General features: G+C 45.4%; 6 protein-coding genes across 6 annotated transcripts; 4 read left to right on the top strand and 2 right to left on the bottom strand.

The window, feature by feature from the left end:
- Positions 1-1,511: 1,511 nt before the first annotated feature.
- Positions 1,512-4,021, top strand: H6S33_000150 (uncharacterized protein; the record flags this gene model as incomplete). The annotated part of the gene is made up of 7 exons (XM_044831496.1): positions 1,512-1,663; positions 1,750-1,920; positions 1,987-2,111; positions 2,189-2,720; positions 2,778-2,843; positions 2,901-3,781; positions 3,831-4,021. 7 exons carry the CDS (start codon positions 1,512-1,514, stop codon positions 4,019-4,021), a joined length of 2,118 nt encoding a protein of 705 aa, XP_044699709.1.
- Positions 4,022-4,348: 327 nt separating this feature from the next.
- Positions 4,349-5,080, top strand: H6S33_000149 (uncharacterized protein; the record flags this gene model as incomplete). Its single annotated transcript, XM_044831494.1, has 2 exons — positions 4,349-4,573; positions 4,688-5,080. 2 exons carry the CDS (start codon positions 4,349-4,351, stop codon positions 5,078-5,080), a joined length of 618 nt encoding a protein of 205 aa, XP_044699708.1.
- Positions 5,081-5,718: 638 nt separating this feature from the next.
- On the bottom strand, positions 5,719-6,152 carry H6S33_000148 (uncharacterized protein; the record flags this gene model as incomplete). Its single annotated transcript, XM_044831493.1, has 3 exons — positions 5,719-5,851; positions 5,977-6,059; positions 6,150-6,152. The coding sequence occupies 3 exons, from the start codon at positions 6,150-6,152 to the stop codon at positions 5,719-5,721; spliced, it is 219 nt and encodes a 72-aa protein (XP_044699707.1).
- A 504-nt stretch (positions 6,153-6,656) lies between these two features.
- On the bottom strand, positions 6,657-7,215 carry H6S33_000147 (uncharacterized protein; the record flags this gene model as incomplete). Its single annotated transcript, XM_044831492.1, has 2 exons — positions 6,657-7,116; positions 7,175-7,215. 2 exons carry the CDS (start codon positions 7,213-7,215, stop codon positions 6,657-6,659), a joined length of 501 nt encoding a protein of 166 aa, XP_044699706.1.
- A 566-nt stretch (positions 7,216-7,781) lies between these two features.
- Positions 7,782-10,519, top strand: H6S33_000146 (uncharacterized protein; the record flags this gene model as incomplete). Its single annotated transcript, XM_044831491.1, has 6 exons — positions 7,782-7,908; positions 7,967-8,190; positions 8,243-8,532; positions 8,585-8,701; positions 8,748-9,708; positions 9,764-10,519. The coding sequence occupies 6 exons, from the start codon at positions 7,782-7,784 to the stop codon at positions 10,517-10,519; spliced, it is 2,475 nt and encodes an 824-aa protein (XP_044699705.1).
- Positions 10,520-11,202: 683 nt separating this feature from the next.
- H6S33_000145 (uncharacterized protein) lies at positions 11,203-13,664 on the top strand (the record flags this gene model as incomplete). The annotated part of the gene is made up of 3 exons (XM_044831490.1): positions 11,203-11,967; positions 12,027-13,050; positions 13,105-13,664. The coding sequence occupies 3 exons, from the start codon at positions 11,203-11,205 to the stop codon at positions 13,662-13,664; spliced, it is 2,349 nt and encodes a 782-aa protein (XP_044699704.1).
- Positions 13,665-15,074: the final 1,410 nt, after the last annotated feature.

The raw sequence follows: 15,074 nt of genomic DNA, 5'->3' as shown, positions 1-15,074 counted from the left end.
TTTTAAATTTGTCTGCCTAGAAACAAGACTACATGGAGGCGTACTTCTACAGTAGATGGGGCGAGAAGGTTAGGAAATAGAGAGAATATCACAAGAACCACATTACGAGGGTCCTATCTACCTACATGTACTCGTTACATGTATCTAGTGAACAAGGGTTTCCGTGCATTTGACTCTACATGCACATGTAAATACGGTATTACAGGCCAAAAGCTCAGAATACTTTACAAGGGACAGCTTTAACACCGCATTTCCCAACTAACCTTGATATCCTTCCTTCTCCTTCCGTAATCATCATAACTACATATATCATTTATTCGTTTGCCCTCTTCGGCCAGCAGCAAAGCGAACACACCCTTTCCTCCCACACCCACCTTCTCCTCTTCCTAGTTCCTCCTCATCATGGGAAGTTCCCTTATTAGCCCTTGTTTCCAAAGAGCATTTTACTCCGTTCCCCATCTCAGATAGGGGTACCGGTGTTTATATATCCATAGAGCCCTTTTCTTTCTTCTGCTAGACCCAGTGCTATGCCAAGCAGCAGAAATAAGCAGAGGTATTGTCCCTGCTTATCTCAGCCACTTATGATAATACGTAACACTTGCAGATATGATTAACAAGACCCACCAGAGGCCAAGGTCCTGCAGTATCCTGCCATACAGTATGTAAGTGTTTTCGTTCATGTGCAATATTCATCTTTGCTTTAGGATCTCGACCCACTTATCAAATAGATTTGACTGAGCCCATAATTACTAAAAATATGTGTGTGGTCATTCCGACTGGGTCCTTTGGCATACTTTTTGTTTAATCCTTTACTACATGTAGTTCAAGTCTCTGTATTCTCGAAAATGGCAGCAGCCAATCAAATCTGCTAATGTATCCAATAGTACGGCAGGATGCCGTATCTTTACTTGAATTTCGCAGAGCCCCGACAATATGTTCTTGAGATAGTTGACGATGCTTGTGAGAAATAAAGAGTCGACGAAGGACTCAGAGTAGCTGGGGATAGTAAGGGAGAAATAATGTGTGTGTGGAGAGCAGGATGGCTAGTGAACGGGCTCCTACCTACTCCAGTAGCTAGCAGATTCAAAGGGAACTGGACACTGGAGTCTCAATTAGGATAGTGCTTGAGCAATCCACGGAGCAAACACTACATGAAATTGTAGTGTTTTCCTGGTTAGTAAATTGCAAAAGAAGGAAGCAAAACCGCATGAGTACAGCGTTCTACGCAAAGCGACTTGTATTTCGATTGATCTCTGGCTGCATGATGCATGAGGTGATCATCGGGTTAACCATAAACAGCATGTTTAGCGAGGTGCCGGTGGGTGCCGAACCTCGTTGACCTGCAGCAGCCGTTGCGTCACACTTTTGGTGGGATGGCATCTCCAGTCACACTGGTAAAATCCTGTCCACCCCACCTCAACTGCCTGCCCATACATACACTACCCGCCCAGGGCCCGATAACATCATAACGACATATCTACTACGCTTAAAATATATCTTCTTAACCCCATATGTCTCTGCTACCAGAACTCCTCTTGACGGTGTTATTCGGAACCCAAGCCAGCTTCACTCACCCTGGCGTAATCTTGCCACAAAAGGAATCATTAGGTGACTCTGAACTGAAAAACATAGTCAAGCAATCACAGCGAAGTAGGGAGGCTAGGTATGTTTTTTATGTCAATCAACTTGAATCGCCTGCACCAGGCACGTAAACTACGCAAATAGTTCATTAACCCATTGTTTTCACAGAGAAACTTTGGGATACAATCCTCGAGTATGGAGAACATTAACAGAAACTCTAAAATCTGGAAATGACCAACTTATAGCCAACAAGCATCATCTACTGCCTAAGGTATGGGATTTAGCTATACTGGGTAGAAACCTTTTGGCTGCCAAGGAAAAGGCTCAAGATCTCTCAGCGTAATGCCCCGTCTCACAAATTGCTGGCAAACTGGATTGTGATGCTGACGCTGAAAACGAATATAGAGAAGAAGGGTTTGAGGCGGAGATTCGAAGGTTGCTGGATATATGCATAGAGAAAGCTGGCAAACCCATCTCACCTAATCTCGAAAAGCCGGCCCATGAAAAGGAGATGCAGATTAAATCCGGGTGTACGTGGAGATAACTGCCCCCGATTTCACTGAATGATGTTTTTAAGTTACGCTAACACCGATGCCCGATCCATTAGATAAGAAGGTCCTTATAACTGCACTACAATTCCTCAACAACCTCATGACCCAAAACGAAACCCGCAAACTTCACGTTTGGTTACACATGTTTGGCACCCCATCCTCAGCCACTCCAACTGCATCTACAACTACAAAGAGCACAACCAGTAAAAAACCCAAGGGTTCCAGCAAGCCTCCGCCTTCATCAGGTTCGGGTGTTGGTTTAGTTGGCAGTACAACTGGAAACTCTGGAGGCAGCCACAATGAAACCGTAGCAAAATGCAATTCTTTGTCAGCTGGGTTTAATGCAAAGTATTATAAGCCTGGTTTTATGACCGAGATACCGAGATTGTTACAACCCGATGAGATTGAGCCCTTGCCAATGATTTTGCAAAGTGGCGTGGTTGCGTTTGAGGGTACAGATCAGGCAATGCAGGCAGTGAGATGCAAGTTGATGCTTGCTCAGGGTTACGGGAGGAACCTCTTACGAGAAGTTTTGATCTTCCTAGGGGCATGGGAAGTTGATGAGGATGACTTTTGTTATAGAATGATGTGAGAGGATTCAGAAATCGAAAGTAGACCCCAAATATTAACTAGAATATCCTACAGGTCTCAGGTGATTGAAGCTATTTTGATCAACGGTCTGGTACCCTACGCTTATGAATGCTTTAGGGAGTATGTTCAATGCTATATTCTCAGAATAGATCATCGTTACTAATCTACGCCTAATAGTGAAAAGGACATAGTCACACCTGCTCAATCCGTACTACTGAAGCTGTTGGTTTCAGTCTATCGCCCTTCGGCTCCAATAGTGGGTACGTCAAGCTCGGACCCGCAGCCTTCCCCTCTAGATCCATTTAGCTTTTACTCCCCTCCGACCCCCTCATCTGTCGGTGGGTCGACCGAACAACACGAGGTTGCACCACCGATTGAGAACTCTATACCCGCATTTTTCGTTGGAGTTTTTCGAAAGCAGGTCCTCCCTCCCACGATCAAGATAATAAAGTTACAAGGAGCTATTCGCAAGGGCCAGCAAAAGAAGGAAAGCTTTGAATACAGCCTTTGGGATTTAGACAGGATATATGAGGGGGTTTATCAATTTCTGGAGTTACTCGTCCTGTTTTCTGAAGACGAGGAGGCCAAGAAAGTTCTGCTAGCTGGTGATAAGGGACTGGTAGCGGATCTAGTGGAATTTCTGGGAGAACTTGACAGTGCAATTCCACGCTGGGTCGCTTCGAAGGCGCCCCCCCCGCCGACTTTGCCAACTCCCGCTACTGTAAAAGAAATCGTAGAAGATTCCACCACTAAAGTCAGCAAATCTTACATGGTCGAGAGACCATTCGATGTTCACCCAGAAAATGAAGGCGATGGAGAGGAAGACGAAGAGCGGCTCCCGATAGATCTTGACGATGAGGAAGATGATGATGACGGGCGGGATGACGAGAGAGGGCTGGCTGAGCCAGAAGATTTTACGTGGCCACACATCAAACGCTACCTGGTTCTCCTCTTGAGTGGATTTGCGTGGAAAAATAAAGCGGTGCAGAATCTCGTTAGAGAGAAAGAGGGACTGCAGCCCATTCTGAATCAATGCATGATTGACGATGATAATCCTTGTAAGTCATATCCAACCTCCATTTTTGAAGCATTTGCTAATGATCAAAGATATTCGAGAACACGCGATATTATGCATTAGAAATATGCTGGAGGGAAATCCCCAGAACCAGAAGATTGTTGAAGAGCTTGATGCTGTTCAGACAGTGCCCAGCGAAGTTCTTGATAAGAGTGGATACGAGCACTTCATAGATGAAAGTGGTAGAGTGCAGCTGAGAAAATTACCAGAGCGAAAAATGTGAAATAGAATTAATCATTGTATATACCTAGAGAGAATTAAATTGAGTGCTTCCAAAAAAAAAAAGGTAGAAAACAAACAAAATCCTTTGTCTAGTACATACATGTATAGATTGGACCTTATCAGCATTTGAGCAACGAGTGAGAATACATGATACATCCTCTTCATTCATAGGGTTAGGGGATAGATTTTGGTTCTACACCTGCTTTTGACTGGCGGCTCTGCTTCGGCAACATCCGCCCCCTAACTCCATGCATACGTTCTAAAACATTCATCACATCAACTTAGACAACCGCTCTCCAGAACCACTTTCAAAACTCTATCAGCAACGATGACAAACCCATCCGATCCTTCGCAGCCAGCTATCAAAACCGAAAACACACCTGAGAACACACTCCCAGATGTAGACGTTGATATGGAAAACGCGACAAACGCGACGCAGCAAGATCCCCTGGCGGGTGCGGGTGATAGAATCCCAGCTCCAGCTCCCGTTGCAGCAAGAAAAGATAGGAACCTCCGCGAGTTCTTAGGGATGATGGAGGAATATGCGCCAATCGTGAGAGCTCTATTTAAGATATCTTTTTGCCCTTTACTTGAAGCTTGACAGTTTGCGATCATATAAAAGGCTTATTACTGCACGTGATAGCTAACACTTTTTTGATACTTGTAGATCCCAGACGCGGTAACAGACTACTATCTGTCGCTTTCTGGCCTCTCCACTGCCGACCCACGGCTCAAGCGTCTCCTTGCCCTCGCAACTCAAAAATTTATCGCTGATATCGCCACTGATGCGTACCAGTACTCACGCATACGTCAAAACTCATCAAATGCTAGTGGTGTTCCTGGTATCGGCGCCCTGAATGTAGGCGCTGGGGGAGGCGCTGGAGGTGCGGGCGGCGGTACAGGTGGTGGTGGCTCCTTCAGGCCCATTGCAAGACCGGGTTTCGGAGGCGGTGGTGGTAGTGGCGGGAGTGCAGGTAGAACTGTATTGACCATGGAAGACCTTGGTAGTGCAGTCGGCGAATATGGCGTCAATACTAGAAGGCCAGAATTCTATCGGTAGAATGTTGGCGATCTACCATGCTTCTTTTTTATTTTATTCTTTAAATGGATTCCCTTTTCCTGCCCGACTTCTTTTCTTCTGCAGATGTTGCTTGATCGACTTGCACATCTTAATATTTTTATCTATAACTTCCTTTACCCCCATTTTACTTGGTGCTGGACATAAATCTCTCCCTTGGGCGTTGGCTGGTTGTATTTTAAAAGAATTCTGAATTGAGCTTATGTTTCGTCTCCGGATAAATATCGTAAGCAGTTTGCCACTGAAGATGGACTCCACTATCTACTAGCTGAAGATGAAAGAAAAGGATCCGTATTTATAACCTTCCATGGAAGCTATAGGGAAGAGTGCCTACAAAGAATACAAAATCGATGATGGTCCCAAAAAAATAAAATAAAACTCCTAAACCAATACCCGGCATAAGAAATAGAGAAAAAGGGGAAAGATCGTATTCCATCCATCCATTCATCCATCCATTCATCCATTCGTCCATGCACCCAAAGAACTCAAAAGTAATACAGATGCTCATTGCTTCATGGCCCAACCCCGCTTAGCATGATGCCTGAATTTACCCCACAGCTGATTTCTACCCAAACGCAGGCCCTATTATAACCAGGAGAAACCTTTGGTGATACGTTCGATTACCGCTTCCGCTCGAAGTAAGAGCTACTGCCCATAACAGCGATGCTTTGGTCCATCATCCACTCCCCGATGCCAAGGTACTTTTCAAGAGCCGAACGAACGTCCTTGGATTCTATCTTCTCTGTTTGGAGACTGGGACTAGGGTCAGTTTCAGCTCACTAACTTCCATTCAAATGAGGAACTTTGGCGATAAGGCCAGATAAATTTTTTGTGGGTTGATTCCAAGGAGATGGAAGGATGAAAGAAGGGTGTAGTACGTAAGTCCAGTAGAACGCTTGACACCCGCAAGAAATGCAGAGAAGAGAATGGCATCGAAGCCGTAGTGTGCTAACTTTCCGAGCTGTGGAAATTCAGTATTATTACATTAGTTGAACTGCTCGCGCTTGTGGCTTCATTGTATAATTATGTGCGGGGGCGCAAGAAAACGTACCATTTTGAATGGTAAAAATATAAAAGGAATAATTTTTTCGACGGGTGAGATGACTATCGATCTCTGCGAAGCCAAAATAATATATTCGATGGTTTGTAGACTTAAGACTCTGCGATATGGATAGTGGACTTCGGAAGGGTTGGATGTAAGGAGATGAGCGAGCTGCCGGGCCTGTGAAGAGAGAGTTCTATTTGGGTTCACGTGCTACCTATGTATTAGATCCAATATTGCTGGCAATAAGACAATAGCTTTGTTGCTGTGTAACGGTTAGATATCATTTTCAGGGCAACAGCTTCAGGATTGAGAACTATATCCGAATATCATAATCGACTACTTATGCACCTCGGATTTGTAACCAATGGCTCGTCCACATCGTACCGAAACCCCTTACTCTAGGAGAGCTTGTAGATATTTCTAGTCACTGACCTGGCCCCAAGATGTGTACATATATCCTTCGTATTCTAGAGTTTGCAGGCTAGAATTATATGTAGATCTAAGGTACAGTGGTTAGATCTTTCCTGCGCCTCGGGCACCTCTCCCAGCATCTTCAATGCTCTCATCATCCACGACAACCTTCATGCTTCCATTTTCATCCTTCTCCCCTAGCATGTTGGATAGAACCTTTGCCTTGTTCCTACCTCGTTTCAGTGTCTCGTCGACCTCTTCAACCGATTCTTCGTCATTCTTGAATGGCGGGTTTGTCAGAATGACAGCCAGTGACTCGGTTTGCTTTTGTACGCGCAAGTTTGTTATATGAATATCATTTGGCTTCCCTGTATAATCCACAGTGGCGGGCGGAGCAGTATATTGAGGTGTTATCCTAGCTTTCCAGACCGAACAACGACCTTGAAGTCTTCCTAGCTCCAGGAATTTCTCAAAGCCCTTCTGCAGTCCAAAGGCACGGCCCTCAATTTTCCCTGCCTGTTCTCCATCCTTCACCCCAAGAGCATATCCTTCTTGATAGAAGCTATATAAGTTTTAGTCGTCTGGATGTTTAGAGTGTTTAAACAGAGAGATATGCATACTCCTCCTCTAAACTCAGTAATGAATCGAAAATGTCTGCCATTTTATTCTGCAAGGGACTCGTGGGGTTGGTGTGTCTGTAGCAAAGCCGTTACGTGGTTTGTAGGGCGGTAGCAACTGAGGTGCAAGAACCCAAGTAGGCCACCAAAGCACCTATGAGTTTGTAGTCAAAACTTCTTGTTAAGGTTTTAGAAAAACTTTCTTTTCTAAGGCTTATTTAACTGCTTAAATAATAATTCATATCATGGATAAAGAGATGAAGATAAGTTTGCTTGTGTTTGGCAGGGAACCCTTGGTAAACAATCGCAGGTCACGAATCCCCGCCTGATAAGATAAGAATCTCGCAAACCTCACCTTCTTGACTCACCGTCACCCCCCACTTAACTGGCTCTCCTTCCGCATACCCTCAACGTTCGTACTGGTGGAATATTTGTGACAAATATTTAATACCGCAGCATAGACCAAACATTATCTCTAAACGTAATTATCCTACTGTATTACTTGCCGGCTAGTGGTGATTGGGGATCATGGCTTCTTGCATCATACTTTGTACTTTGTTAACAAATGCGGGGTGAAGCGCGTTAGAAAAGAAGTTACCTATCCGCCAAAATGGCGACACCTACACTGAAAGTCAACATTCCAGTCCCCGCCCCCGGGGGGTCCGCTTCCTTCGTTCAAGCTTTGAAAGTTTGTATTGCGGCTGCAGCTTACGGCGTTCCTGTTCAATACTCCAAGGGTTTGTTATCCCGCGTGTAATTCTTATACAGACAATACTGATTTTTATTGGGATCTAGCCGCAGGTCAGACAAGTGTCAGTGTCGAATCTCCCAAAGACAACAAAGTCTTGATTGAAGCAAATGCTATTGTCCGCTACTTTTCCGCTATTGGATTAAACCCATGGCCAAAATCTGGCGAAGAAGCGCTAAAGGACTATGCGTTGATTGAGTTCGAAGAGTCCAGACAGCAGCTGAATCTGGATGTAGCGGAGAGCATTATTTCAAGCGCCAAATTTGGCCAGGTAAGATAGAACTCGGGACATAGCACAAATTGATAGCTGATTTTGTTCAAAGGACGGCACCACAGCGCCCAGCCCAGCTGAAATCATCCTTTTCTCCACACTTTATGACCTGGTGGCAACGGCAACTCTAACTAAAGATTCGGTTCTCTCAGCCTGGTTTGTCAAAGTAATTGGAAGCTCATGGGCAAAAGCTGGGATTGAACTAGCAGCAGCAAACACTGCCGACAAGCCCGTGACCATCAGCAAAGGGGCTCCGGGAATAGAGGAAAAGGCAGAAAGGGTATTCGTTAAATTGATAAAAGAGGGTGTGCAAATGAAGGTTGCTAGTCCGGGTGAAGCTATGTAAGGTTTTCCTTGGGGGTATACTCAATTTGTGGTTCTAATACTTCAGTAGACTTCCGGTACCTGGCCAGAGGAACGTACTTATCACATCAGCGCTGCCATATGTCAATAATGTACCGCATCTTGGAAACATCATTGGGAGTGTTCTTAGTGCGGATGTCTTCTCAAGGTAATAATCAAACGCCATAATTTTGAATAGAGCTAACAAGCTGCAGATATGCCAAGGCTCGCAATTATAATACTCTTTATATTTGCGGAACAGATGAGTATGGAACTGCGACCGAAACCAAGGCTCTCGAGGAAGGCTGCACCCCTAAGGAATTATGTGACAAATACAATGCACTTCACGCCGAGATTTACAAATGGTTTGATATCGGATTTGACTACTTTGGCCGAACGACTACCAACTCTCAAACTGAGATTGCACAGGAGATCTTTATGGACCTCCACAAGAGCGGCTTTTTGGTTGAGGAGTCTATGACTCAGCTCTTTTGCGAAAAGCATCAGGGATTCTTGGCGGACCGTTTCGTGGAGGGTATTTGCCCTAAGTGCGGTTATGAGGACGCTAGAGGAGACCAGTGTGATACATGTGGACAGCTGCTGGATCCTTTCGAACTTATCAAGCCGAGATGTAAGCTTGATGGTACCAGTCCAATCCCCCGAGACTCAACCCATATCTTCATCGACCTTGAGAAACTTCAGCCAGAGATTGAGGCATGGTCAAAAAAGGCAGCCGAAGAGGGGCAGTGGTCCAAGAATGGCCGGATTATTACAGAATCTTGGCTTAAGCAGGGGCTTACAAAACGTTGCATTACCCGCGATCTGAAATGGGGAACTCCGGTGCCTTTGTCAGGCTTTGAGGACAAAGTCATGTACGTGTGGTTTGACGCATGTATCGGATATGTCTCAATCACTGCGGAATACACAAAAGAGTGGAAGAGATGGTGGAAAGATGCGGATAATGTGAAGCTATATCAGTTTATGGGCAAAGACAATGTTCCTTTCCATACTGTTGTTTTCCCTGGGAGTCAGCTAGGAACCAAGAATGGCGATTGGACCATGTTGCACCATATCAGTACCACTGAGTACCTCCAGTATGAGGGTGGGAAATTCTCCAAGAGTAGAGGTGTGGGTGTGTTTGGTAACAACGCACAGGACACCGGGGTGCCACCAAGTGTATGCTTGTTTCTTGGGTTGCGTATATATGGATTGTCCAGCTAACACTTTATAGGTTTGGCGCTATTATCTTCTCTCTTCTCGCCCCGAGACGGGTGATACTCAATTCGTCTGGAAGGATTTTGCCACAAAGAACAATTCCGAGTTGCTTGCTAACCTGGGAAACTTTGTCAACCGTTTGATCAAGTTTGTTAACGCAAAATATTCTGGTGTGGTTCCCGATTACACCAAAGGCATTAATGACCCAGCCTTCGATCAATATAAAGAATCTGTCAACGCCCTCCTGAAAGGTTATATTGAAGACCTCGAGGGCGTGCATTTGAGAGCTGGGCTTGAAAAGGCCATGGCAATCTCTGGCGAAGGCAATCGTTTCCTCCAGGACAACAAACTAGACAACAGTCTTTTCGCCAACTTCCCCGAAAAGGCTGCTGCAGTTGTAGGGTTCGGATTGAACCTGATTTATCTCATTTCAGCAGTTATATACCCTTATATGCCTGCCACTACTTTGTCGATCATCAATCAGCTCAATGCTCCGCTCCGTGCTATTCCCGATACGTGGGAAGCTGGAGATTTGCTTCCTGGTCATGTCATAGGAAAGGCAGTCTACTTGTTTTCCAGAATCGAGGAGAAACAGGAAGAGGCTTGGAAGTCTAGATATGGGGGTAAGCAGGAGAAGCTAGCTGATGCGGATGCAAAGAAAGAGAAGAAGAAGGGAAAGAAGGCAGCGAAACAACATGAGCAAAAGAAAAAGGAGGAAGGAAAGTCCACAACTGTGGAGGTTAGGGGTACACCCAATCCTACTGCCGCTTAGAGGTAGTAACATTGTGGTAATTGATGGTCACGATAATATTTCATATATGTCTTAGAAGATGGGATGATTTGTGTTTGCTCATTTCACTTCCTCTCTCGAAAGTTCGTGAAGACCTCCAGAGTGTATTCTATGATTTAGAAAAGAACAGGGTTGGTCAAATATCATGGTAACAATGCACAATTTGGTGTGATCAATGGCAACATAGGCACAGTATGGAGTTCAAGACTTACATCTTATCTTTCCCTTCTCGTACATACTTGTAGATACATGCTGCGGTAGGTGGTACAGGAGGTATTTCATCTCCTATCTAGGGTTAGGGCTACCCAATTATATGTAGCACATCTACGATTGCGATTGGTCCAAACAACACCAAACCTCGGGAGATACTACGAGTCGAGGGCATACTTGTCAAGAAGCCAGAATTGCTAGACCCCGAGACCCCTGAGGCTCTCGCTCCACACTGATAAGCTTAAGGGGCAGGTAGATATTCGGACTATCTATGCTTTGTTGAGGTACATGCTCTACCTATCCTCCCATTCTCTCCCCTCCCCTTCCCCACGCGCATCCTATCAACCTGCCAATAGTACTACATCTCTGTACGTTCTTTTCGTCCTTATCGCACGTCTCTTACAAACAAAGCCCTCACATTCCTTTCTAGAACTCACTCACTATAATCCCATCGAATGTCATTTGGACCATCAAAATCGCTGAAGATGGCTTCGTCTGCCCCAGAGAAATCTCGACCATCTTCGACCTCTCCACGTCTACCGTCTCCCCCACCATTCCCTGAGGTTCAAATCCCCGCCACCTCCACCACAAACTCAAAATCTGGTACCGCAGCCGCGACTACAAACTCGTTGATAGCCCCGCGCCGTATTCGCCCTGGCACCAAGTCCAAAAACATTGCGATTGGTCCGCCGCTCGTGCCATTCAATGAACTTGACTCTCCATTCCAGCTTCAGGAGCACCTTGCCGCGCTTCTGTCATCAATCACATCACCGCCGGACTCAGACACCACCATCCCGCTGTCACGCGAGGCATGTGAAGCACTCGCTACACCACCGGAGGGCGCTGAGGAGTCGCTGTGGTGCTATGAGCTTACGCGCCGATTGACCAGGGATCTCAATGTTTTACTTGTTGCGTTACTAAATGACAATTGCACTGCTTCTTCGTGCCCAGAGATGCGCGCAAGCGAATGGCAGTATCTGTGCGCGGTGCACGACCCGCCTAAGTCATGTTGCGCCATTGATTACTCTACGCATACCCTTGACCAAGCGGCCACTATGTTATGCACTCAAAAATATTTCCCTAGTAGGTTGAATTTAGGCGCAGGAAGCATCAAGCATTTGGGCAGCATCTTTAGGAGGCTCTATAGAATATTTGCGCATGCATGGTTTCAGCATAGGAGTGTATTTTGGGACGTGGAGAATGAGTTTGGTTTATATCTCGTGGGTTACACTTATCTAAAAGCTGGTGCTTCCCTTCTAATTGTAGGGCGATTAAATAGTTTTTTAAAACGGTCTCTGATCGTTACCATTTAATCCCTAAAGATAACCTAACTCTTCCACCAGAGGCAGAAGGTTTAAAATCAACTGATGACGAAGCGGATTTTGAGGAAGAAGAGCTCGACGAGTTCGACCGCGGGACGGGAGAGCAAGGCCGTCGGCAAGAGTTGGGCGGGGAACTCGAGGAAGATGATGGTGATGAAGATTATCCAGATAGTGACGAATCTGAATCTGATGAAGATGAAGAAGAAGGAGAGCTCAGAAACGGGGAAGATGAAGACGAGGATGAATTTGAGCTAGAAATGGATATCCATTTGTTGGAGGATGAGAAAAGCGAACTGGCAGGAATCGAAAATAATATAGACGAGAAAGATGAAGAAGAGCAGGATTCAGAAGAGATTGTTGAGAAATCACTCTTGCTTCTACCTGCCCCCCCGGAAAACGCCACATTTGCTTGTTTGAAGAGCCTATATGCTCCTTCTCTTGCCGCCGCTTTCCAGCAGACTCCTTCTGAAGTATATTCGATTCTAGACGTAGCAATCCATGTACCTTTTCTATCTTCTCCCGCCACCATTTCTCGACGGAAAGTATTCACAAAAACTCAGAGGCTTCTTGCAAGATTATACTCATCAGCATACTCCGCGGCTGTCAAAGAAGGAAGGGAGGACCTCGTTGATGTCAGGATCGTGTTCTTGAGCAACACTGGCTTGAGCTTCGAAGATGAGAAGAAGATTCCAACTGGCATTTTTAATGGCCCAATCGTGAGTTTACGCAAACTTGCAGATTCGGGAAGGGAGTGGAAGAATATCGTTATCGCATCACCCCCACCAACGGAGGGCGAAGAGGATGGCGAAGGGGAAGGTGAGGTGATTGCGAATAACTTTTTGGAGTACTATCGTGATCAGGTCGGAACCGATACTGTCGTTCTCCGTTGCGATCTTGGCGAGATTCCGGAGAACTCTGAGGAGAAGGAAGCATCAAGCGAAAAAGAACCAGAAGATGGAGAAGAGCACTCAATTGTAGCAGGTTTGTCCACGGTTATCCGCTTTCTTGGTGACAATCACTAATGCAGTAGTAAAGTTGGCGGAACATTCGACCACCTTCATCCAGGACATAAGCTCCTCTTGACAATGACCGCCTTCATTCTCTCTCCTCATGCACCGTCGCCGCGTCTAATAATCGGTATAACTGGAGCTAATATGCTCAAAAATAAGAAACACAGCAAATATCTTACCCCATGGTCCACACGAACCCATCAGACACTTCAGTTCCTTCGTGGGATCCTCGATTTCGCCTCTCCTGACGAAATAAAATCCAATACTACCTCTTTGATGACACCCGAACCAGAGAATGCACTTCGCGCTTTCACTACACTATTTGCCGGTGCCCTTGTTGTAGAGACAGTCGAGATTGACGATCCTTATGGACCTACCACGACTAATGAGGACATCTCTGCACTTGTAGTGTCTGCTGAGAGTTCTCAAGGAGGAGAGGCTGTAAACACTAAAAGGCTTGAGGCTGGATTCAAGGAGCTAGAGATTTTCTCTGTAGATCTTATTGATACTGATGCAGAAGGCGTGAAGATGAGTAGTACCGATATCAGAAGACGGTTGGAGGAGAAGGATGCAATCGAGAATTAGTTGGTTCGGGTGGGTGTAATATTCAATTTGTAGACTACATAATATGTATGTAAGCCTGCAATTATATAAAAAGCCATGCCCGTTAAGGTTTGAGATCGGGAAGCGATTCGTTCTTGGGTTTCGATTTCGGGCTGGAATTTACATCAGCATACATGAATTATCACTCGTTTGGTCATATGAGATCGACAAAGTCCTCATGTTCTCACTTTTTTCGAATAGAGTAGATAGATCAAGCTCCTAGTGCGTAGTGGTCATGCACTATCACTCGTGGCTCTAGATAGAAGCCAGCAAGCAATTCTTTATGAGTCAGCTGTGCCAGGAAATAACTTGAGCGGTTTTTTTTTTTTGGCGCCTACATATATCTGTCTTACAGGCCGGTACCTTATTGATTTGACCCCAATAGAGCAAGCTACATACCATCAGATACTCTACGACAATTCGATTATCTGGCAAAACGCCATTCGCGCGGAAACTAATATCTGAAAACTGGCAGATGAAGTGACAAGAGCGCTAACTGCTTACGTTCAACGCATGCATCTCGTTCGCTTGCTTCGTGCTGTTTTACGAGCTGCCCTGAGACAGGTCAAGTTAGTCTCCCTACTACTTGACATGATCTAATCTCCAATGTCGCCATTTCCTTATCTGATCACGCATTCCTAGAATCCATTCGCTGGGGTAGATGAATAACATACCTCCCCAGGTACCCAGGTAGAGAGTAGTGGGCAATTCTCACCGAAGCAAATCTTCTCGGCCACCAAGTTCGCCGAATATGCGCTATCATAGTAACGGCAGCCAGCAGCGCGCCGAGAGAGACGGCATATCCTTAAGTTCGTATGCAATGAGCACTCCACTTGTTGGAAAAGATCATCTCTAACACATTGCTAGCCCGTCTCAACTCAGCTGAGATAAAAAGCCTCAATAAACCGGATCTAAAGAGTAGTTGACTAATAAAATTCATACATATTACCTACATAAAACGGGTATGGACAGGTGCAAAACAGTGCAATACACCGAATTAGTCCAAAAGACACAGTTCGTCCGTTAATTGGGCAGAATAGTAGCTGCAAGGAAACCAAGAAACTCAAAATCATGTCCTTGGAGACGCGCCCACTTTCATCCGCAGCTGGGCAAAAGTGAAGAATGCGTAGAGTACTCCATGGTATGTAGGTACCTACATAGAGTGCTTTACATGCTCAAATCTTGGTATCCCAAGCTTCGCTTCAGCGAACTATGGTAGAGTAATGGGCATCCAAAACTTAGGTTCAAAACGCGCCCACATACCAGATCTTACAAATCGTAACTCAACGGACAAATCAAAACCTTTCAATGGCCCAACTGCCCAGATATAACTGGTACCGGTGGAATTTCAAACCTGGGTCTGGGGTACAGCATCTGGAGATGCCAAAAGAG

This window comes from Morchella sextelata, assembly GCF_020137385.1.
Source record: "Morchella sextelata strain SCLS chromosome Unknown scls_1, whole genome shotgun sequence".
In the NCBI taxonomy this organism is placed as follows: Eukaryota; Fungi; Ascomycota; class Pezizomycetes; order Pezizales; family Morchellaceae; genus Morchella; species Morchella sextelata.
The sequence above is the reverse complement of the archived record's forward strand: the minus strand, read 5'-3'. Positions and strand labels throughout refer to the sequence as shown.